At 36.3% G+C, this 25,718-nt stretch overlaps 1 protein-coding gene across 9 annotated transcripts in view; it reads right to left on the bottom strand.

Annotated features, from left to right (window-relative positions):
- LOC138701658 (protein bric-a-brac 2-like) overlaps positions 1–24,799 on the bottom strand; it is a 150,272-nt gene extending 125,473 nt beyond the window's left edge. For all 9 annotated transcript variants that reach the window (XR_011332657.1, XR_011332658.1, XM_069828778.1 and 6 more), the window contains exons 1-3: positions 24,636–24,799; positions 16,912–17,608; positions 11,869–11,964 (exon numbers count right to left, since the gene is read on the bottom strand). Coding sequence is in view for 7 of the 9 variants with exons in the window: in XM_069828778.1 (XP_069684879.1) it covers positions 11,869–11,964; positions 16,912–17,589 (774 nt within the window). In the remaining 2 variants the exon portion in view is untranslated. The remainder of the gene's footprint in view (positions 1–11,868; positions 11,965–16,911; positions 17,609–24,635) is intronic.
- Between the last annotated feature and the right edge of the window lie 919 nt (positions 24,800–25,718).

Genomic DNA, 25,718 nt, shown 5'->3' with positions numbered 1-25,718 from the left:
TAGAGGTTTGCTACTTGATCTTCTAATTCTAATTCTGCTTTGTTAGAGAGTTTGCTGCTGTTGCTCAATTTCAGAAGTACATAAACTATCCTCGAAGTTGAGTTAATAGTACGAAACATGATTTGCAAAAAGTCTTTACAAAGAATGTGGCTCAGCTTGAGGAACAAGTTCTCTTTGTTGTTTATAGAATACCCCTGGAAGTTTACATACTGAACGACAAATATTTCTTCAAGGTTGCCTTTACTAGATTTTATTTAGCTTCTTCGTAATAAACTGCAATTTCTGAATGGTAGGTATGTATTAGCATGATTGCACAGAAAATGTCTTTAACAATTATGTACCAGCACTCTGCTCTTTTATTCAGTTCTTACAACTTGTTCAGAAATGGGGAAGGGGGAGAGTCTAAATGAATTTTTCTGGGGTACATTTCCACACTAGATTCTGCATTGAGTAACATTGTCCTTGCCATCATAATAATAGTAATATCTATATCAGCAGCAGTAGCACCAGCACCAAGTACCATCATAATTTTTATTGCGAATTACATAAAAGAAAATTGCTTTAGATGTCTTGTGTTTCTGTGTAATACATCATGTTTTATATGCAAAGTCAATATAAATAGGCAATATCTACATTATAACTATCTGATATAGATGATATTATTAGTATTATTATTATTTATGTAACATGTGATAAAAAATTAAAGTTTGTGTAAAAATTTCAAGGGATGCATGCACTTAGGTATACAGTCGACATATACAATGATTATCCAAGCTAAACAGATAGTCTAGGTGACATTCGTGAATATGATATTGACAGGTGAGCCATCCTGCCTCAGCCCTGACAGAATCAGGTCCCATCCCCAGACGAGTACATGAGCCCCAGGGCATGAAGTCTCAAGCCCAAAAGTACTCGTATGTTGTTTGATAAATAGTTAATCCATATATGGGGCCTATTCCACCATTAAATTTTGCATCTTCGCAACATTTCACTTTTCAATTTTGAAATGTGAGAAGTTTTTCTGTTCCTCCATAAATTAGAGACTGCTTTGCACTTTTCATTTCATTCTGCAAAATCTTTGCATAATAGTAGTCATTGTAACTCCATGTTGTTGAGCTCCATTTCCTAGTCAATGAAGACATATGAGTAGTAAATTGTTCTTTAGATGAAATAGATAAACTTTTTGTTTAATATTCTAAAATAGGGCCAATTCTTTTAAGAACATAATCTGCTTGAGTTGACGTAATTCGAAAACATTTACAGAATTGAGACAAATATAGGTTATGGAAACTTACCCTGTTTTACATACCGGTACTTTGGGGGGGGGGGGGTTCTTTGTCTCTTGAATCACTCAATAGTAAATTTTCTGTTATCATATTTCTTCTCAATTATTTTGAATCTAAAGCCAAAGTATACTTAATATTATAATAAATTTAATCCTAATGGTGGTAAAGAGACTTGGTTCTTTGCAAAAATCATATTCACTTTTCAGCATATGACTTTGCACTTTTCAAAATTATTGTAATGGTGAACAGAAGTAGGCATAATATAGCTGAAAAGTTTCCTCTACTTTTCCTTTGACTTTGCAAACCAGTTTTGAAAAGCAATAGTGAACAGAAACTGCAATGAAAAGAGAAAAGTTGAAAAGCTCTTGGTGGAATAGGCAGGTGATGAAAATTTAACTGATTTTATATTGTGGATTTATAGAAAAATTATGTTAGAGAAAAAAATTAGATTTTGATAAACTTGAGTATCAGTTCGTGATAAGTACTGTTTTTTTTTTTTCTTTTTAAAATTTGGCATCCTGTGAATTCACGAAGCTTCATGAAGACCTTACTTCTAAATACAGTAGAACTCCGATTATCTGTCACCCTATTAACCGATTGGCGGATTATCAGACTGTTTTTGTTTCGCTTTTATTTAGGAAATAGTATACATGAAATACTGTTTTGTACAATAGGCTATATTAGTACAGCCTTGGCATAAGACAGGAAATTAAAGGCACAAAGACACCAACATCGATGTCCCTTTCGCTTACACCGCCTTATAAACAAACGCAGAATAAGGCTCTGTGCATCAGTAGTGGATTTTAGGAGACCAGCTAGAGCTGTAAGTTCGTAAAAGCCTGATACAATCCGTCTGATTTTCTTTCTGCTCGTACCATACCAAAACATAACTATCTCAGCCGGAGAAGGTGGAGTGGGGAGTTAAAGGGTGATCTGTAGTGACTCAATCGAGTTAATAACGCCCTGGTCTGTATTAGTAAGTACGTATTTTTTCAAGAGAGCATTATTACAATCCTTCATTGTTACACATTATGGTCTACTGTTCGAATTACCGTACTGTATAACTTTTAATTTCATTTAATTATTTATTTTACGACGTTTTATCAACGTCTGAGGTTATTAGTGTCAGAATGAGATGGTGATAATGCCAGCGAAATGAGTCCAGAGTTACCCACCATTTGCTCTTAATGGGTTGAGGGAAAACCCCGGAATAAACCTAAACCAAAATTTGAACCTGGGCCCGCTCGTTTGATGGTCATGCACGCTAACCATTATTCCACAGCGGTAGACCTATTGTGTAACTTATATAAAATGTCTTCGACTGGTGTCAAGAGAAAATGTATCGAAAAAAAAGTCCTAATAATTGAAAGGTTTGGGAAAGTAAAACCATGGCTCATCTCGCATCAGAATATGAGATTGGCGTTATAACTGCGCTATTTAATAAAAAACAAGAATAAAGTATGTAAATCTACAAATGAGACCTCCATTATTCCTATTTTTCCGTAGACAGACATTACAAGGAGTTTTCTTGCCCTTTAAAAACCCAATGTTCACAACCAGACTAAAATTTGTGAACTGATCCACTACCTAGCATCTTAGACACAACACCACGGAGAAAAACACGAAATATTTTATGATATGGATTATCCGATTTTTTCGATTAACCGTTCAGTCCACCCCCTTCATTACCACGGATAATAGAGGTTCTACTGTACTTGGAAGCAGAAGGAGAGTAACTTCGATGCTGACTCCTGAGCATTATATACACACCTATTTTTTAAAGGGTTGTCCAGCAGATAAGGTGGGTATATTGAGGGATCACTGTCCTTCATACCACACGATAGAAAAAGTGAGTTGCAGAATTTAAGAGAGTTAAATAACGAGACTGGTGTCAGAAATGTTATTTATTACAAACACAGTTACAACTACATTTTATCCCCTTCAACATACTCCCCTCCTGTATCTATACACCGCTCTATAATAATATTATATATATAATATATATTATGTTCCTTTCACTGTTCAAAGCAATGCTGTAGGTCATTACTTGTCACCCTCTTCAACAACTCTGCCGTCCACACCTGTGGAGTAATGGCTAGCACGTTTGGCCGTGGAACCAGATGGTCCGGATTCGATTCCCGGTCAGGGCAGTTATCTGGTTGAGGTTTTTTCCGGGGTTTTCCCTTAACCCAATATTTTTCTTCAGTATTCAAAGCAACACTTGTCTCCGTAAAATCTTCAGGCAAGTCACCTTTCTCATAATTAGGGATCGGATTTTTATGTAATATCAAGGTGTGAAATATGTACATATTTATGTAAGAAAAATAAGCTGAATATGTACCAAAATATGTAAAATCATGAAAAAATTTAATATCAATATCTGGCAGGTATAGGATAGTGAAAACTCTCCAGTTGTGATTTCATAGAGCATCCGACTTTTATACCACACACTCAACACGTTACTATTTTTCCATCCATAGTGAAAGCTTCATCCATTGCAATCCATGATTTTATTTTTGTCATTAGGGTTGGAGATACAGGAGCCATTTTAGTTAGTTAAAAGCAGTAGATAAACTCACTTGCACTTTATAGGTACTGTAGGCACTAAAACTAGAGAACTGAGTGAAATGAATGACACAACAGTACTACAAGCACTGTTTCGCTTTACTGGATTAGGAGAAAATAAGAGGAGATGTGGGCCATATGCATTTCAGCTGCTTCCTGTAAGAAACAAGTACCTACTAAAACTCAAACTATAGGCATTTACAAACTGTTGTTTGAAAAGTGACATTCCTGTTTTATTCAGACGGGTAGGATTATTCCAGCCGAGAACCATACTTTCTAATTGCTCGGAAAATCCCATTTCCATATAGGTCTACTAAATTTAAAATAAAGAGGTCAAGCAATAACCTAAAAGTTTCATGTCAGACTTGACACAGGTTTTCCCTGGAAGAATTAGGAAGAGGGTGGGTAAGGTTGTAAACTCCATGGGAACGGCTTGTTAAGACGTTTGCAGAACAATTATAGTTCGAGAAAAATCATGTCGTCGTCCTCCACCGCATGAAGGCAACACTACTTTCTGAGTGATTTTTTACAATACAAGGTAGTTGTATGAGAAAGGTTGCCTTTTGTTACTCATATTTACAGTGGGTGGTATGGGGTGAGTGCCTCTATTGCTTCCTGGAACCAAGGGCCAGTGGCATATGCTGAACCTGGAGTATGAGTGTTCTGTCAAACATATATATATATATATATATATATATATATATATATATATAATTGGTCTACAGTCGCACGAGTTTAGTAGAAATTTCAAATGCATTAACTACTCGTGCTAGGTGAGTAAATAAACCATCTGCTGTACTATCAGCACTGACATCTACAAAGCCCAGGAATCTTTCATAGGCATAGCAGAGAACTGTAGATAGTTGAGATTTGTTCTCAATTGTGTATTGTACACTATATATAAAATAGGTATATTTTGATTATTTTATCTGAACTCCCTCCACAGTATTTTATTTAAACGATTTTTTAAAATTCTTATAAGGAAATAGTTGTTGAAAATTAAATATCGGCACAAAAAATGATTCTTTAACACTTTGCTGTCTCCTTACCTTGGGAGTATCCTCAGAAGGATCAACAACAGCAGGAACTGAAGAGCTGGAACCTACATCTAGCCCTTTTACAGTTTGTTTCATCTGAGCAAAACCAAGCTTTAAATTAAGGAATTGCTTACCATATTTTTCTACAATTTTGTTTCCGTCCTGTATATTTAGGTACACTGGCTGCAGATTTTTTGGGAGTAGGACCTACTATCTTCTGAATCCATTGCCACTATTTCACGTCAGAATTTATCACAATGACATCTGATTTCTTACTGTCTGTGCACTACCACGAAACACACAACTGGCATAAGCAAGTACTGTAACAGGCTGTTCCTTGTTCCTTTGTATGTACAAAATAGGCCAAATATATTGAATATATTTATTTCCTTTTCTTGTTACAGGGTTCTCAAAAAATTACAACCAATTTATTAGTTACTACATGCTTACGTGGTAACAGTAATTAAGTTTAGACTATTGAGAGAATTGGATACTCCATTTCTCTGAGATACTTGGAAATAAACAAAGGAATGTTTCTCAGCATCATTTTTGAATAGGCACAAATATTGGACACTATGTGATTTCTTGTTGCTATAATAATGTTTACCAAAATCAACCTGTCATGATACCTGGACCTGGAGACATAGGAGAGCAATGTTTATTGAAATATGTTTTGCCACAGTCGACTGTACAGTACTTGTAATGGAGAAGTGCTACCAGCAGAAACTATTATAAATGTTTAAATGAAATATACCCGTAATACTGCAAAAAATGTATATATAAAATTTCAAATGTCGATAAATTGTAATAAATGTTTAAAATCCTCTCTTTTTGACATGTTTTACCCTCTTTGCTGACAGGATCGTACATTTTACACACTATCCACAGGTTGGATCGTACGAACGTACATGATACCAAATTATCGCACATGTATGATCCAAATCATATGGTTGGCAACACTGCTTCGGAAGTATTCTATACGTAGTGATAGTATTGTGTGTAATTTTGAAACATGGAAACTGTGCCTAGGAAGTCACTGCGGGGAAAAATACATTCGCAAAGTAGAAAGATAATTCATTTCATACATTTAGTGCTCTGCCCAAGGGCAGGTCTTTCATTGCAAATCCAGCAATCTCCAGTCTTTCCTATTTCCTGCCTTCCTCTTTGTGGAAAGGTAATATATATGTATTTAAGATCTGTAAAGAAGAAAAAAAGAATGCTCTAGCTATTCCTCTGAAAAGAGGTGTGGAAGGAACAGCGAAAGCAGTGGGAAAGAGTGAAAAATCGGTGAGAAAGAATGCGAGAAAGCTAGCATTTCAGGGACGCAGTTTGTGAGTATAACATAGCGCATTCTATGGATAAAATTTTGACATGTAGTGCTATGTATTACCTTCCTCCGGGTCCTCTTCTCTGTTACGATCATACTCGTATCTTCGACGTAAGTTCACGCTCAGAGTTATTTATACATGTCTCGGGTAGGTAGCCCTACTGCATCTTTGCAGGTTGTGTACATGCTCTCTCTCTTCCCCTCCATTCCCCGATCCCACCGTAACACGCATATAAACATGATAGTGTCGCCCTCGGAGTTCAGCGGTGTTCATATTTGTCCTGAGTAATATATGTGACAATCATTCCAAATGTAATGCTCCCTATTTATTTTCATGGAAACTACAACAGATACACAGAGCATAATAACACAGTTAATAAGAGCAAGGTTTCAGCTACATACAGTTATTTTTTCACATAATCACCATCATTTGTTATGCATTTTTCCCAGTGATGAACAAGAGCCTGGATGCTGTGCTCGTAAAAATCTAAACCTGCAGAGGCAAGCCACAGTTGCGATGACAGCATTCTTGTCTGGAAAATGTTGCTGTCCACGTAGTCCATCTTTCATAGGCTCAAAGAGATGGAAGTCTAAAGGTGCTAAGTCTGGACTATAGTGGATGTGATAGGACAGTCCAGCCAAATTTTGCAATGTGTTCAGTAGTTGCAAAACTGGTGTGGGGTCTTCCCTTATCACGTTGCAAGCGAAAGGTCTTCTTCTCTGGTCTACCCTGGTAATTCAGGCTTTCAGCTTAGCCAGAATTAACAGTTTATCCAGGCTCCAGGGCATCCAAAAGAATCACATCCGCCAATCCCAGAAGATTGTCATTTTCACCACTGTTGAAATGCACTACTGTCCTCGTATCTACTGTATGGTCTCCGTACACCTTCAGCAAACATCGATGGATGTCAATGGGTGTAATTTGTTCGGCAGTGGAATTCAGTAATACATCTCTGTTTCTTGCGCACCTCTATGTCAGATGCCATTTTGGTAGATTGCCCTGCTCCCACCATCTGTCGCACAACCAAACTAACAGGACATTAGCATGAAGGTTCAATCTTTACTGCAACGCCACTAACATCCGGTTCAGATGTTACAGGCCAACACTAAAAAATAGGAGGCATTACTTTCGGAACGGCCCTAGTAAACAAGATTCCATGGCAATGCATGGCCACCTAGAATGTACTTACATCAGAAGCACCAAATTCAATGTACTGTATGAATAAAGCTTTACATTCGAACAGTTCTATCTCGACAACCATTCGGCATAGACTACATATTCATATAAACTTTTTTGTTCAAAATTGATTCTGTGATCTCCCCAAATACTGACCTTCCCTTCTGAAAACCCTGTATAGATTTCTTAGTAAAGCCTTGTTTTTTATATCTAGTTATACAATAATGTTCGACTATCAAGTTATAAGAAATCATTACTAAACCAAACCTACTGTTAAATTGATATAATATCACTGAGATAATTACTAATAGCCCAGATCACATATAACAGATTGCTCAGCCTTATAGGCTTTGATGGCAACAACTTTTATCAATTTCATATCTAGCTACTGCATAAGAAGTTACGTTATAACTCTCATTTGAATTGCAAGGAGCAACTGTATGCTCATGCATTATGTCAAGACATTCGCGATGTGCAGTACAGGAACAACATTTCTGTGAAGGGGGTAGGAATAGAAGGGAAGGTCAGGCATGTGTCTACCGAGTTCAAGGCAAAGAGTAACTCATTCCCCTATAATTCGTAAGTAGACTCATCCATTCTCGTGCGCAGCTCTGTAGGAAGAGTGGGGGAGTGTCTGGACATAATGCATGCACTGTACTTCCATCTAGTGGTCGTTCTCAATCGACAGTGGCAATCCTAGTGGCTGTTCTCTTCCACATGTTACCGTTTTTAACATGGGGATGACCGAGCTGTTATATATGTAATCAGGGCTAATAGTAATTCTTCCCCTATCACCACACACCATGTTACAAATACATATTATTAAATATGTTTTATCCATGGTATCAAAAGAGTGAATCACAGGAATTCAAGGAAAGGACACTAAGTAATATATATATATATATATATATATATACATTTTTATTTCAAAAGGAATTTTAATTAATCGAAAATCACACACACTTTTACGCAGTAGAATGATCTCTGGATAGGTCGAGGAACTTGGAAAAAGGGAACCAAAGGCAACCAGTGACAAGTAGGAAAACCTGTAAAGGAGAACAAAGTACAGTACAGTACAGTACAGAATCTTAATTTTAAAATGTTAATTAACTAAATTTCAATCCTTTACAATGGTGATCCAATTTTGGTCCCTTTAAGTTTCCGCAATATTTGAAGGTCTACTTGAAGCCTATCCAGTACCACAAGATGTCCCACAGTAACATCTACAGTTATGATAAAGATTTTGGCCTCCATACAAGTCTGTCCACAAGCAAATAATTTGGTGAGGCAAGAACAGCTGACCAATAATTCTGTCTCAGCTTTATAGGGTCTGCATGACAGCACAATTTCCATCAACACTTCCCTGGACTTACTGCACAAAAATTATTACCTAATTTTATCAGTCTGATTTTTATAAATAGGGCTAAATATTAATTGTACTTACATTACATTTCTTTCTCAATTTTTTAATCTATTTTGTTCTTTTCTTAATTTTTTAATCTATTTCACAATGCTGTATCAATGTGAAGGTATTTAGCATCAGTGAAACTGCTGAAAGTGAGATGGTATTTTGGCGAAATGAGACTAAGGATTCACCATGGATTACCTGACATCCGCCTCATAGTCGGTAAAAACCTCGAAAATAACCAAACCAGATAATAAGTCAAAGCAGGTTTCGAACCAATGCCCAGATAATCAGCCAAAGCAGGTTTCGAACCAATGTCCAAGTGCACTCTTTTCTTGTTAGAAGAATTGTTTAATTAAGTGAACTAGAGAAAAACCCGTCAGCTACATATGTATTTTTTTCATGCTAAATATGGAACTGATAATTCTTCATGCAGTATCATACCATACTTAAGACTGCTAAAGACCTAGTCTTTTTGAAAGAAATTCTGACAAATATCCAATATATGCAGAAACTTGTTGAAACCGGACACAATTAATTGCTGAACAAATGGATGTTTAGTTAAATTTTATTTCTGAGTTGGTAACACCTGCAAGATAGAATTCAATCTCCAACGATAGAATAGAAAAGGATAATTATAGAGAAATTTCAACATCACACCTACATTCTGATACCAGACCCACAACAATAAGAAATAAGCGAATGTAATCTTCCGTGCTAAGTGAAAATGTGTAGGTAAACAACACTTTTTCTGAAGATGTTAATCACACGAATGTGTGAAAAAAATTGAAGTTATATACAACACTCAACTTTACTTCCCTTCTAAAAGGAATGTTTTTGATCATAATATTCATCACATTCGACAGATATTGGAGAAAAAATGGGAGTATAAGGGTACAGTACATCAGTTATTCATAAAAAAAAGGTAAAGGTATCCCCGTAACATGCCATGAAGGCACTTGGGGGGCATGGAGGTAGAGCCCCATGCTTTCCATGACCTCGGCACTAGAATGAGGTGGTGTGGTCGGCACCACGCTCTGACCGCCTTTTACCCCCGGGAAAGACCCGGTACTCAATTTTATAGAAGGCTGAGTGAACCTCGGGGCCGTTCTGAAAGTTTAGCAACGAGAAAAAATCCTGTCACCACCTGGGATCGAACCCCGGACCTTTCAGTCCGTAGCCAGCTGCTCTACCAACAGTTATTCATAGATTTCAAAAAGGCGTATGACTCGGTTAAGAGAGAAGTTTTATATAATATTCTTATTGAATTTGGTATTCCCACGAAACTAGTTCGATAAACTTACAGCAGAGTCCGTATAGGCCAGTTTCTATCTGATGCTTTTCCAATTCACTGCGGGCTAAAGCAGGGAGATGTACTATCACCTTTACTTTTTAACTTCGCTCTAGTTGGTAGAGCAGCTGGCTACGGACTGGAAGGTCCGGGGTTCGATCCCAGGTGGTAACAGGTTTTTTTCTCGTTGCCAAACTTTCAGAACGGCCCCAAGGTTCACTCAGCCTTCTATAAAATTGAGTACTGGGTCTTTCCCGGGGGTAAAAGGCGATCAGAGCGTGGTGCCGACCACACCACCTCATTCTAGTGCCGAGGTCATGGAAAGCATGGGGCTCTACCTCCATGCCCCCCAAGTGCCTTCATGGCATGTTACGGGGACACCTTTACCTTTTATCTAGAATATGCCATTAGGAAAGTTCAGGATAACACAGAGGGTTTGGAATTGAACGGGTTACATCAGCTTCTTGTCTATGCGGATGACGTGAATTTGTTAGGAGAAAATCCACAAACGATTAGGAGAAACACGGAAATTCTAGTTGAAGCAAGTAAAGTGATTGGGTTGGAAGTAAATCCCGAAAAGATTAAGTATATGACTAGTGACCAGAATATAGTACGAAATGGAACTATAAAAATTGGAGATTTATCCTTCGAAGGGATGGAAAAATTCAAATATCTTGGAGCAAAAGTAACAAACATAAATGACACTCAGGAGGAAATTAAACTCAGAATAAATATGGGAAATGCCTGTTATTATTCGGTTGAACGGCTTTTGTCATCTAGTCTTCTGTCAAAAAATCTGAAAGTTAGAATCTATAAAACAGGTATATTACCGGTTGTTCTGTATGGTTGTGAAACTCGGACTCTCACTTTGAGAGAGGAACAGAGATTAAGGGTGTTTGAGAATAAGGTTCTTAGGAAAATATTTGGGGCTGAGAGGGATGAAGTTACAGGAGAATGGAGAAAGTTACACAACGCAGAGCTGCACGCATTGCATATTTCACCTAACATAATTAGGACCATAAAATCCAGACGTTTGAGATGGGCAGGACATGTAGCACGTATGGGCGAATCCAGAAATGCATATAGAGTGTTAGTTGGGAGGCCGGAGGGCAAAAGACCTTTGGGGAGGCCGAGACGTAGATGGGAAGATAATACTAAAATGGATTTGGGGGAGGTAGGATATGATGGTAGAGACTGGATTAATCTTGCACAGGATAGGGACTAATGGCGGGCTTATGTGAGGGTGGCAATGAACCTCCGGGTTCCTTAAAAGCCAGTAAGTAAGTAGTAAGTATGTAATATTCATCACAGTGCTACACCCCAACTCTGGCTACTAGCAACAGGCATCTATAATGAACACCAATCAAAATACCCCTCATTTCTCATGAAAAACAAAAACTGAATAGACTACAGTGGACTATAGTGGACTTTATGTTCTCAGAAAACATTAAAAAGATTGATTGATTCATCACAGTGCAGTAAGTTGATTTATAAGGCACTAGGCCACAGACAATAACATTAATCAAGGTACAGTACAGAGTTTTGTGAGTGTACAATTTTGGATTAAATTTCATTAAAAGGATACTGAAAAGGGAAATGACGAAATAGGTATGAGATATGAAAATTTTAGAAAATAAACTTTTAAATTTCAACTTCACCTTTCAAAACTTTTCAAGTTACAAATTTCAAAAGTCCTGTTACCTCAACAAGACATAACACTTGTGAATATAGTACTTTCGTTCTTATTCAATGAGTACAGTACACAAAAATTGAAACTAACCTGGTGCTCGAGACTATATTCTTCTTCTGGACCATCTGCTTCCACTTCTCCTTCGAAGTAATTATCATCCACAATTACTTCCTGTTTTATCGACTTCTGTAAGAGAATACAAATCAAATTACTCTAAGAACCAAAATACAGAGAACAGAATAAATATGGCACTGTACAAAAAAAAAAAAAAATCCAGTCACTGTACATTTTATGCGAGAACTAAAAACTGGCAACACCAATACAACAGCACTTTTGGCTGGGGCAAAAAGAAAAAAAAAATTATTCCAATCTGTCACAATACCATAGTCTGGACTGTCAGTTTTGCCACATTAGGACGTTCGCGCGAACTTTCATTTTCAGTGAATATTTGAACTTAAAATTGGAGTATTATTGCGTTGTGTGATGTGTTTTAATAATGAAAACTGACACAGTTAACTTTCAGAATTTCACTCTTACCAACATTTCATTCTTAGATTTCAGATGATTTTTTCTAGCCAAAATACATACAAGCCTACATCTGATGCACGTAATAATGAAACACACTATTTCTTAAGTAAATAATGGTCGAAATATGAAGATTAGGCCTAAATTCATAATTTCAAACAGAAACTCAATATGTTTTGTAGTGCAATTGTTAGGTTAGCTATGGCTAATAAGAGATGATTAGTTCAGGGATCTATTGGCCATTTGAATGTCACCGGGGAAAGTAAACAAAACAACAATCTCTGACGCACCTCTCTCCTTATGTCTACAAGGTTCATAATGTTGACATCACAATTGAAGGTCGAATACAATACAACCCTTACTTTATTAATTCTGTACGGGACATTGGAGTCATTAGACCTTGTAGAATAAGTGATGTACAGTAAAATATCTCTTTAGAAGATCAAGTTTGTAAGTTAAATTTCACTGATGTAAAACATAGTTGTTAATGATCGTATGAAACATATAATCATTTATTACTCTGTCCATTATTCATGGATAGGCCTACAGTACATAGTTTTCATAAATGAAGAATGATCGACATTAAATTAATTTATGGAGAATATTATCAAAATTTCACAAGAGCAAGATTATGCCAAACATTTTCCTGATCGACATAATCCAATTTGTGCCAAATTCACTATTGTTGTCCAAAAACTTCGCGAGATTAGAAGATTGTCCCCACTAAAGCAGTTCAAAGTAAGAGCATTATAAACGAAGCAGCAGAAATAGCGAGTCTTGCACTTATTGCAATAAACACTCATACCTGTTCTCACGAAATGTAAAGACAGAATGAAATCAGCCAAACAAGTGTGCTGTGTATTCTTCACTGGTATAAATACTAATCCACCTCGCAGTCCCTCAAGAGTTGCATGGAAATGACTTTCAAAATCATTTGGAAACTGCCAGTGGGTTCTGCTGCAAGGCTATGATTTTATGGGGAGGGTACTGTTTACCAATTAAGCAACTTTTACAAATCATGAGAACATAAATCTACCTACATACATTTCGGGCAAAGGAAAATCCACAATGGCATTGTCAGATCAAATATCAATGTCAGTGGCATATGGTAGTCATATCAATTGATGCTCATAGATGCAAGCGCACGCTTTGGAGTCCAGTGTGCCTGTAGCTCCCATCAGAGGATTAGACAAGACCATACTAAACAAACGGGCTAGTCTACTAATAGGAGTTAGTGGAAACCATAGGCCAGGGGTGTGCAACATGTACGTAGGTTACATGCAAGAGAACATATAGGCCAGCATATTTAACCCAGAATGAAGACTTATTCAGTATAAAAAGTGTTGACGCAAAAAAATAAATAAATAAATAAATAAATAAATAAATAATAATAATAATAATAATAATAATAATAATAATAATAATAATAATAATATGTAGCGTGGAAAGACATTACGAAAAATATCACGGAAAAAAGTATAAAAACATTGAAGGTGACCACAAACTGCTGGAATTTAACAAAGAACTGGCTTCAGATGTAAGTATATGAAATTAATTACGAATTGTATTAGTTTTCATTTCTAATTTTTAAATGTCAGTAATCATCTCTTAACAGTTTATTATGCACTTTCCTTACTTTGCGGACTGCAATATCTGATGAAAAATGTATGGCATTATCAATTAAGTATGATATGTCCCTCAAAACTGCAAAGACTTGTCATTCTTTCTCTGATAGACTTTTCACTAAGAGTTGAATTCTAGATGCTACAGCCAAGATATCTCCCAATGATATAAGAAAGTAGGCCTACAAAGAAATATATTTATTCAGTGGATAAGTGGATACAAGAATTAGCAGGGAATACTGAAGAAAAAAAGTAAAGATTTATGTAGCCTAAACAATGTTTCTCATTATTTCGTGATTAAAGCACAGACGATTCTGACACCTCGCAGCTTGTAGCTTTATTTGTGGTATAAATTAAAACCTCATGCTTACAGAAGAACTAGGCCTATTACTGAATTTCGAAATCTGTGGAAAAACATAATTTAAATTTTAGGTAGTACGGTCTCTGATCGGGTTAAAAACCCTGATGGAACTGATATTTAATCCTTGCAGTGAGATTCAGTGAAGTTCGAGGGCCTATTAGTCCAATCCACTCTCCTCACATCCACGCTGAGGCCCCCTGGGATCTTTTAAGATGCGAAATAGAGAGTGGTGTGCGAAAAACAATGGGAAGCTACCGCATTTACCTTTCCCAAGAAAATCTGCAGTCTTCCCATGGTAAATGATTCCAGACATAAACTATTCCCCCACCTACTGAAAGATGCACTGGAAGGAATGTGAACAGGAGAAGAGTTCGAGGCAGAAGAAGATATCAGATGATAGACGACGTTAATATATGAGGGGTTCACAACCAGAGTGGACCAAGTCCTTCTGGAATAATTTTGAGAAATTGAGTCTTAAAGATTCCTGGCTCATGCTTAGCAACCTTCACCTTCCATAGGAAATGCTGCCTTCTGTGGAGTAACAAATGAGTTATGGACTTGGTTTGTTATGGCAATGAATATATCTGTTTTCTTCATCCGAAATTGTATTAATCCACAAACTGACCAGTGGTGGACTTGGTCCACTCTGGTTGTGAGCCCCTCATATATGGATCGTATGTGGAAACTAAGAGAAGGCAGAAAATAGGAAAGATAGGAGAGTGCTGGGTTTGCAGTGAAAAACCTGCCACTTGGGCAGAAACTATCTAGCCATCTAGTGGAAGTGGAACGTGATGGTGGTTTGTCTCCATTCTTCATAATTACATTTAGTTCGTGAAGTGTGTGTGTTGTGCATTAATCAATATGTTAATGCAGTGATAATTCCATATATATAGTGCAGTAAAAATTGAAATGTGTTGTGACTATGAGAAAAGTGTTGAAAATTGGTTTATAGCATCACAATGGCAGTGATAAAAGTGTACAATAAGCCTATTCGTTCAGTGGCCATTGGATACTCTACCTTGACCAAGTGTCCTCTTTATTTTATACGCTTTTAAGTGATTTGAATAGGTACATTTTTCGTGTTGTAAAGTGATAGACAAGTGGTGAACACGAACTTAATATTCAATATTATTATTATTTACACCAGTAGCCTACATATTATAATTTGGCCAAATTTCGCAAAAGCATGAGATGTAAAAACAAACACTTTAACAATACTTAGAAATAGGCTACTATGTCTCTTGAAACAACACGACTTCTATGTAACAAACATTTCACAAATTCAATGCAATTAAATAATTTATTGTACTGACCCAGAAACAAAATTTCGACCACCTGAATTTTTTAAGTGCCAGTTATAACATACTGTGCATGTGAAAATTCAAATAGCCCAAATTTTGTTTCTGGGTCTGTGTCAGGTACCATTACAGAACATAACTCTATCATGTTATAAGTTATTTAATTTATAACAGGTAATAATGTTGTTTCAAATAGACATAGGCCTATCAATAAAACTGAAGTACAAATATAATTACTCTTTTTGTACAAAACTTTATTACACAAAGTTTACGTTAATAAGCTAATGCAATTCGTAAACATGCGAACTATTTTTTATTAGATATATTTAGGTTATTAACTATCATATGTCGAAAAGAACCGTATATTAATGAAAATATCAACTTCCACAGAGATCATAAAAAATCGAATTCTTTACCCAAATTTTTTAGTACAAAAGAAGACTAGATTCAAGAACTATAAAACAACACCTGTAAGATTATTTGGTAGGTAGGTCTATATCGAAGCGAGACATGGACCATTACAAAACTAGATTACAAAGATTAACAATGGCAGACGAGATATGCCAGAACAGCTATTAAGTGTTCACTTTCTGGATTACAAATGATATCAATAAATTAAATTAACAATGACAAATGAGATAGGCTATGCCAGAAAAGCCATTGGTTAGACCCCAGATCATATATACCCAGATTGCTCAGCCTTATAGGCTTTGACAGTAACAAATTTTCTCAGGTTTACTATACTGCCATCTAGTTGTTACATAATGAGTCACGTCATAACTCCCATTTGAATTGCATTAGCAACTGTACTGTCATCTTGTGTTCGTTTACGGCAGACAGGTGGTGATCCTGGCGGTTGTTCTTTTCAAAGTACTACCGATTTTAACATAAGGATGAACAATCTGTTATATATGTGATCTGGGATTAGACCTATTCAATTCTTGATCATAAATTGGCCAAGTAGCATATTCTACAAAATTTAAAAAATGAAATAATTTTTTAATATATTCACAATTATTGACCAAACTGGAAATATGTCAAAGAAATGGAGATTTGAAATAAGTTCGAAGCAATTCTTAATGTACAATGACCAAGATGTGGAAGGATAATTATGAAAATCGTAAGAAAAAATTATTTCCAATTTTGTATCTATATACTAACATGTAATGTTTTTATTCAACTTTGCAAAATTGTCTTCCAGTTTCTGTCTTTTCACTGTGGGGAATGTAATTTTTTTTTCAATATAACTAGGCCTACATACACAATTAAAATGTTTAGCATGTCTCAGTTTGACAAATATTGGCCTATTTAGAGGTACGAAACTTACTTTGTTTTCAACGTGATCTGCATATACGTCAGTCTCTGAAGTAGTACTATGGCTGGACGGTGCAGCAAGTGGCAATGAATTCACCTCCAATGAAGAAGAGGTGGAAACTAAGGAAGATCTATTGTTGAAGGCTGGGGACACAGTACTACCAGCTTTAGAAGAACTTTGTTCTAGATCTTCAGTTATAGTCTTTCGTCGTTTAAAGGGAGGTGATTCCCTACCCGATAACACAGTATCATGTGGTAAAGAAACAGTTGGAAATTTATTCTCCCCTGTCTGCTGTCTTGGCACCTTCTGCTGCTTGCCCACATTTGCCTGCTCTGACCCACATAGTCCTCGGATCTGCAAGGCTTCAGCAGCCACGAGAAGAGAGTTCAACTCATCCTGACTCACGTTCACTTCACCTTTGTACATGAAATCTACAAGAGCTTGCACTTCCCAGTGTTTCATGTCTTTCATGAAGATTATGGGGTGCTGACACGGATTCTGCACCAGTAACTTCTCGAAATAAGTGCTGCATGCCGAGAGCACAACTTTGTGACATTTAATCATCTGTCCTTCACACGCTAGAGTTATATCAACAAAATGTTCACTCGTCAAAAGTCGCGGAAACACATTTTGCAAGTTTGAGCTGTAACTGTTCCACTTGACACAGAATTGCTGCGAAGATGCCAGCATTTTTTTCTCTTGTTTGTATCTGAAACAAACATACACAATTACTTTACATAATTCATGTACAAGACCAACAAGTAAAAATGGAACAGAACACAACATAGACGACACATTTGTTGGAAAAAATTCGTTCGTTGTGTTCGGATTTTTATTATAGTATCGCTCACCGGATTCTGATCACAATTCTTGCCAGAGAATTATAAATGGATTTCTTTGCAGTCCAAAATTGAAATATAGAATGTCATGGCAAATAATATCGATTGCAAGACCTCCAATCGCTGTAATATTGAAGGTATAATGAAATGGATGACGCAAAGGTTATTTTATTAAGTTCAACAGTATGAAGAGTTTTATAATTTATGAAATTAGAATTAAGGTAATATAATATGGAGAAAGAGAAAAAACATATGGGATGAGATTGGGAAAATACTAAATTAACCAGGTATGTCATTCATAGTTCATGTAAGTTACAGAGCTATTCATTTCATTTCCAGGTTCAGTTCAGAACATTGCAATTAAATAATCTGCTCCAGCGGTAAATTACAACACTATTTGATTATTCATTCGGAAATGTGACCAATGAGTGATACTATAATAAAAATCAGAACGCAACGAACGAATTTTTTCCGGTGAGCGCCTACTTTTAAAACACAACACGTAAATATTATTATTATTATTATTATTATTATTATTATTATTATTATTACTACTACTACTACTACTACTACTACTACTATTATTATTATCATTATCAATGAGTTTTTCTGACAGTACACACTGGTATGCAGTACTGGTATCCAGAGTGCGAAATCCCAGGGAGGATGGGTAGGATTTCCCACCCCCACCAATGATTTTATCCCAAGAATTTCCCCCCACTAAAATATCCCGGGGGGGGGGGAGGTTGGTGAAACGAGCGTTGAGCAGATTCCGCCGATTTTGGAATAGACACCAACGTACTTGAACTGCCAACATAGAAAACAAAAAATCACACTCAATCGCTTTCACCTTCATCTTGACGGGATAATAAAAGCCTAAACTAACCTAACCTAACCTAACCTAACCTAAGTGCGTCGGTATCTATTCCAAAATCGGCGGAATCCGCTCAACGCTCGTTTAACCGGGAGGTTTATTATAACGAGACAAACAGCGAAACATACACTACTAAAAATATTTTCATTTCAAGAATAATTTTTCATTAGATGACTAAAAATAATGTATTAAACTTTATGAATATCAATTAAAATATCAGCAACAATCGATTGCAACAACAATCGAAGGCTTTGAGACGACGACAATGTTAAATGGAAGGCTTTGAGTTATAATGAGCCGACGACAATGACACCGTCTTGTGGCTGTGGATTGTAAATTAGTTTATTACAAAAACATCTGCTAGGAAGGTGGTCAACAGTGAAAAGCATTTCATTGTCGCTTACAAAGGAAAGCGCCTGAGCTGGAATGAACTGTAAATTGTTGTCTATCTATTGAAACAGACGAGCGAACATTGAAAACGAACGCAATGAAACGTAAAAAAGTGGATTAATTACCCAGTTCTTTAAACGTGATAATGTTAATACTAATATACCATCAGTAGATTCGGTGATATTACAAATTCGGTAAGTGAAAATGTGCGGGAAAAGAAAAGTAAAATGACTAGAAGTGATGAAGCGATCTCAGAGATGGAGTATTTATCTTTTAAAGAAGATAGAAATAATTTATCTTTTAAAGAAGATAGAAATAAAGTTTTAAGCCATGACGAAGGTGAACCTACGTCATCAAGGAGTGCCAGTGCGATAGGAAATAATTTTTCAACGTCTTTGCAGAAAAATCGACCATGATTAATATTTACTACTACTAACGAAAAAGACGGACTAGTGATGTTGTGCAGTGCTTGCGTTAAACATTCTCAGCAGTGTGTAAAACAATTAACTTCATTTAGTGATTTACCTTGGTCAGAAGACGGTATAGCAAAGAAGAATAAGAACTTTGACGCCATATATAAACATGAAAAAAGTGTTATTCATTCGGATTGTGTGCAACAGGAAAAGATATGCAAAATGCTAGTGAGCTATACTTAAAAAAATCAAAAGGAAAGGAAAAATTAAAAAATAAATGCTCGTGAGCTATACTTAAAAAAATCAAAAGGAAAGGAAAAATTAGATGCAAATGTTAAGATGTTACGATCAGTTTATGTGGCCGCAAAAAGAGTGTGGAATTTTCGTGACCATCCAGAACTTATACAGCTATAAATTGCGAATGGCGTAGATATGGGAACACATCTTCATACAGATAATACCGCAGCAACAATGACTAATTTTATATGACTGAACAATTACTTTTAAAATTGGTTAATTTTTTAAATCGACTAACTTCTTTTCCATTTCTGTGGATGAGTCAACTGATAGGTTTTCTGAAAAACACTTGACTTTGTATGTTACGTATGTGAACGAACAAAATAATTCATGCTGCTGTTTCTATAAACTAGTACCAGTGGAAAATGCTGATGCAAAGTCTCTTGAAGAAAAACTTATCCACGCTTTCTCAGAAGACGGCATAGGTGCGGAAATGCTTAAAGAAAAGCTTGTAGGATTTGGTTCAGATGGAGCGGCAGTGTTTACTGGTAAAAAAGAAGGTGTTGCAGCTAAAGTTAGGAGAAACATATCTCCACACCTGATTAGTGTACACTGTATAGCTCATAGGCTGGACCTTGTTTCTGAACAAGTTTTTAGTGACATCAATGCTGTTCATAACTTTGAATGCTTGCTAGATGAACTTTATAAAATTTTCAGTAAACTACATACAGCTGCAAAACTTAAAAACATTGCAGCGTCTATAGGCATCACAGGTTATCTGAAAGTTAAAAAGTTGCTTTATATTCGTTGGATTTCTAGTGAGAAGGATGCTTTGTAGGCAGTGTTCAAAGATTTTCATTGTATCATGCAGTTCCTGAACGTAGAATCTGAAAGCCGTGAATTATTAAGTAGAGATTGTTGTAAATTGGCAGGGTTTTATAAAAAAGCTTTCACTGAGAAAAAATATTCTATTTCTGGGTTTCTTATTAGATATATCATGTGTTCTGTCTCTAATTAGTACAACAATGCAAAAAGAGTCTGTTTCTTACAGTGAAATAGAAAATAAAATTAATTCCGTAACACAAACTCTTAAAGAAATGCGTGAAGGATGATCTTTATTTGAGACCTTGCAAAGAAAATTACTTAACATACTGTAAACTTCAACCTGAAGAGGAAGGTGAAAACAGAGAGTTTGACAAAATAAGAGGACAAATAATTCAAGATTTAATAAATGAACTTGAAAGAAGGTTTCCTTCAAGCGAAGTGATAAAGTGTTTCTCAGTTTTGAAGAAAATAAAATCAGCGGTAAAATCGGTTTGTACGGTAATTCTGACATAGGCCTATATAAAGCAGCCGAGTTGCTTGGTTTGGATGATGACACTGCTGTGTCACAATGGAGAGAGTACAAGTCAAGCTCTCTAATCTTAAATGCTTTGCCTATTCTGGAAAAATTAATACAGAAAGTCTGTTCAGTGCCTCTATCAACTGCCGTGTGCGAACGAGATTTCAACATTGCTCATAGCATCAAAACTGCCGAAAGAAATAGTTTGTTGGTGAAAACTTTACAGTCTCTAATGACAATTAAACTTAATGGGCCGCCACTGAATTTGTGAGATGCCTTTACCATCGCAGATAGGTGGGTCACCTCCGGACATCATTCGGCAGATCAGTCTTACTCGCTAAAGGAAAGGAGGAAGGAGCAGAGACTGAAGGTTGAATACACTTAGTAGCACGTATGAAATCACGGGTCTATATGACTATAGGATATCGGTAGTGTGTTTATGAGAATATATGTTGCCTAGATTGGAGAATGGGGTGATGTCATGTGGTCGACGTATGTGAGAAGGTTAGTGGGTTAGTTGAGATGATATCTCAGTGACATGAGGTCGACGTATGTGAGAAGGTTAGTGGGTTAGTTGAGGTGATATCTCAGTGAGTTTTATTTACTCGTCGTGTTGGTTTACGTCGGCCATGTTGTGACGTCAGAATCGTTTGTCAAACTTGACGAAAATTAAGCGATATCCTATAATAAAAGAATCCCAATTTTTCTTTAAGGTACCGGTAAGCTTACTTTTATTTGACATATTTTAACATCTACTTTTCTTTTAAAATGGCAATGTTTTCATTGCATGTATTTAAAAACTGTATGTACTTGTAACTTCCCAAACCGTTACACATAGGCCTAAAAATTCTTTTCTCCCACGAAGTTTTAACGATTTCGCACCCTGCTGGTACCTTTTCTCTTTCATTTTTTTTTTACATTAATATTTCAGTCATAGAATGGCAAAATGAATCAAAGTCAGCAGTAATGAATCAAAGTCAGCAGTGTAAAGACAACAAGCTATGAAGTAATGAATCAAAGTCAGCAGTGTAAAGACAACAAGCTATGATTTCACACACACACACACACACACACACACACACACACACAAAACACACAAAAAAAACCTGATAAAGAGAACTTCCGACGCAGAAAATATGTGCAACAATGCTGTTACATCATTGTATCATAATGTAAACAGACATCTAGTCGACTGCAGCACCCTAACCTACAAGGCCAAGTTGAAAGTTCGCCTTGCCAGGTAAAAAGGAAAAACACGCACGCGCGCGTGCGCGCACAGTACATTTCAAGATTTGTGTTAAAACGTGAGTAACAGTATTTGTGAGTGATTTTATTTTCATCAAAAAGCTATAGAAGTTTAAAATTATCGTGTCAGTATGTGAATTATCTCAATTTTCTGTAGTTATAAATCTTTCATTAAAAGATTATAAAAGGCTAAAATGATTGTCTAAAAACCTCAAAAAGCTTACAAATGTTTTCATAAGAGCATAACAATCAGGGCCCTAATTATGACTCCTTTTAGGTGATAAAAAAAATTATGTTATATTTAAAGACACTCGCAACTGCCGAGGTTATATCAGCGTTTCTGGTGTCCCGGAATTTTGTCCTGCAAACGTTTTTTACATGCCAGTAAATCTGACATGAGTCTGTCACATTTATGCATACTTAAATCACAATCTACTATATACAGTCACGAAGCTTGAGTTTTGAGGGTACTAGAAACAATAGACTGTGACGGTACTATTTTGCATTGCCTGTAATGAGGCGATATTAGCGATCCTAGTGGTGAGCAACTATCTAATGTTTGCATATTTACTCGCGACTGTATATACTAGACTGTGCTTAAATCCCATCGACCTGGGCCAGGATCGAAGCCGCGACCTCGGACACAGAAGACCAACACTCTACAAACTGCGCCACCCAGGCTGAAAGGTGATCAACATTCCACAGCTTATATTCAAATAGATCTGTTCATCTTCGATAAAAGGGAATAATGAGGGAAAAATTAGTTACATGGCCATGAAAAATAAATATGCACTAATCTCTGCCTGTCCAGAATGAAGACAAGATAATAAAGGCAACAGAATGTAAGGCCTGTCACATATTTCCTTTCCTCTATAACTCTGAATTGTAATATAAAATAAAGTATTCTAACTACATCACTTCCCCCCCCTCCTTATAAAGAGATGGGGCTCGAAGGCTGGCAAGATAGCCTAGCATGGGGTTAGTGTAGGTACCTTACGTTACCAGTAATCAGATCAGTAGCCTATTTTTAAAAAAATTCTTACAAGTATTTTAGTAAGATTTAAAATACATAATAGGCCCTAAATGATACTGATAATTTTGGGTAGGACATCATTTCGTAGCACATTTGAAATCACTGGGTTAACCTAGAAAATGAAAGGCCACTCTTAGACACATGTGTATTTCTTTACAATTGCGTTACCATGTTAAGTTAGGTACAAATATATTTAGACCTACGCATTTGGCTTCTAGTCCAGTCATAATGTACCGGTACCATAAACGAAGGAAATATTGAGTGCCGACATCAATTTCGCACCGAAGGGTGGAAAGGTGCAGTAAAAGTGGGATGCCAGCAGAGAAATGCAGGCAAGCAGGATCATTCCATCGAAGCGGAAGGGATAGGCGAGAGGGGCAGCACATGCATCTCATTTCCGTGAGTTTCCTTATTATCAGAGAAAAGACGAGTTTTCGTACGATCGAATCAGTGACTCAGATTAGTTCAGGCTTTTGGTATGCCTTGCATTTACTCACAACTATCTAAGAATGTTGTTACCCTATCCAAATCCTTCTCCCCCACGCTATCCCGTAATGTCTTTGGTGATGTAGAGTTGTTGGTATAATGGTGTACTTTAACTTATTGAATGGGGCGGTCAGAAATAACGCCAAGTGATAAGCAAAGGTCTGTGACAGTAGGAATGTGACAGAGGTTTTAGTGATTTCATACGTGCTACTAAGTGTATTCAACCTTCACTCTCTTTTTCTCCCTCTAAAAAGGCCGATGGATGGGCGTTTTGTTCTCCTCACTCCTGTGTCCTGATCCACAGCTATGCTCCTTCCTTTACATATTTCGTAAAATTATTAGCTTAATTCATTTGTTATTTCTGACCACCCCATTCAATAATTTTGTAATTTAACGACTGTGGTGCCGTAAAAAATTACAGGCTATTAACATGAACCTCTATACGGACACCTCAGCTACGTGCACCTCTCAAAAAGGGATAAATTTAAGTCTTTCCTCATTTTCACAAATATGTATCACTTCTACATCACAGGGAAGCTTAATTCCTCGGAGCTGACGGTTAATGTCAAGTTTCTGTTTCCGCAGCAACCAAAGATGAAAGAACGCCATTTTTGTTAATATGTCATTTACACAAGAAAAAGATTAAATAAAATTACAAACATCACTCGCTGCTACTCTTACAGATTATAAAACACATTACACTTGAAAGATTGGAAAGGTTTACTTTTCAAGTGTAAACAATTCAACCTCCCAAATAATAAAAATGACAAATGGAGGCAGGAGACTACATTAACGATCTAATATTAATATAAAATAAATATGTAGTTATTAATATCCATAAAATTATAATGGTCATATGGCGTCCTCACATACCGACCTCTATTTCCTAAATAGTTTAAAGATGTTCACTTCTATAAGAAATCCCAACATAAAAGAACCGTAAATCAATACAAAACCGCACCACGCCAATTTATAAAAATCCCTTCCGAAATTGACAATATACATATACGAAACGCGTATCGTAGTTCACCTATTTTTGAACACCAGAGTCATCTCTTGTCAAATAATCGAGACGTGAAGCGTTGTTCACCTCTTGCCGACATCAGAGTCATCTTTTATTGATTTGACAAATTAACGACTTGTCGAAAATGGGTACGCCACCGTAATTTTCGATTGCACATAAGGTGACCAGATCAAAATGTTCAAAAGCAGGACATTTGAAGGAAAAACGCGGGACATTTCGAAAAAAGCCTGACAACATATTAAATTCCTTTTTATTCACTGAGAACAATAAAAACAATGGGCAAACACAGAACCAAAGCTATCCATTGTTATTAATCTTACAATTTCATTGTTCATACCTACTTCTGTGAAGAGGAAATGTCCTTCAGTAGCTTTGGGGATTTCAATTTTCAATAAATAGGTGTGAAATTCTTTACATGTAAAATGCTTCAAATTATACTGTACTCTTACAATATCCTTTACTCCTTCTATAGTCTGTTCCTTTCATCTGTCCATTGGGTAATAATTAGTGAAAATACCCTTTCAACATTGGAATTATGTGCAATTAATGAAAAAAAATAACTGACATGCATAATATATACAGCAAAGTTTGGAAACATATTTTAACATTCACAACCTGCCCAAAAAATGTACTCCACTGAAAATCTATTGTTTCCAAGAAAAATGCTTCATCTTGCTTCAAAACAAATTCTTTTAGAGCACAGAATTCATAAAATGCATATTTTTCACAGAAACACATATTTTTGATCTCAGATTTTATCTTGTATACTGTATTTCAATATTTGGTACATTATGTTGCTCAAAGGCAGAAAACCGGACATTTTGGCTTTATCGTAAAAAGCTGGCCGGACGCTCACAAAATACTAAAAAAGCAGGCCATGTCCGGCGAAATCCGGACATCTGGTCACCCTAAATGCACATGAATTAAAATAACTGC

Source organism: Periplaneta americana, chromosome 6 (genome assembly GCF_040183065.1).
Source record: "Periplaneta americana isolate PAMFEO1 chromosome 6, P.americana_PAMFEO1_priV1, whole genome shotgun sequence".
NCBI lineage: Eukaryota > Metazoa > Arthropoda > Insecta > Blattodea > Blattidae > Periplaneta > Periplaneta americana.
The sequence above is the reverse complement of the archived record's forward strand: the minus strand, read 5'-3'. Positions and strand labels throughout refer to the sequence as shown.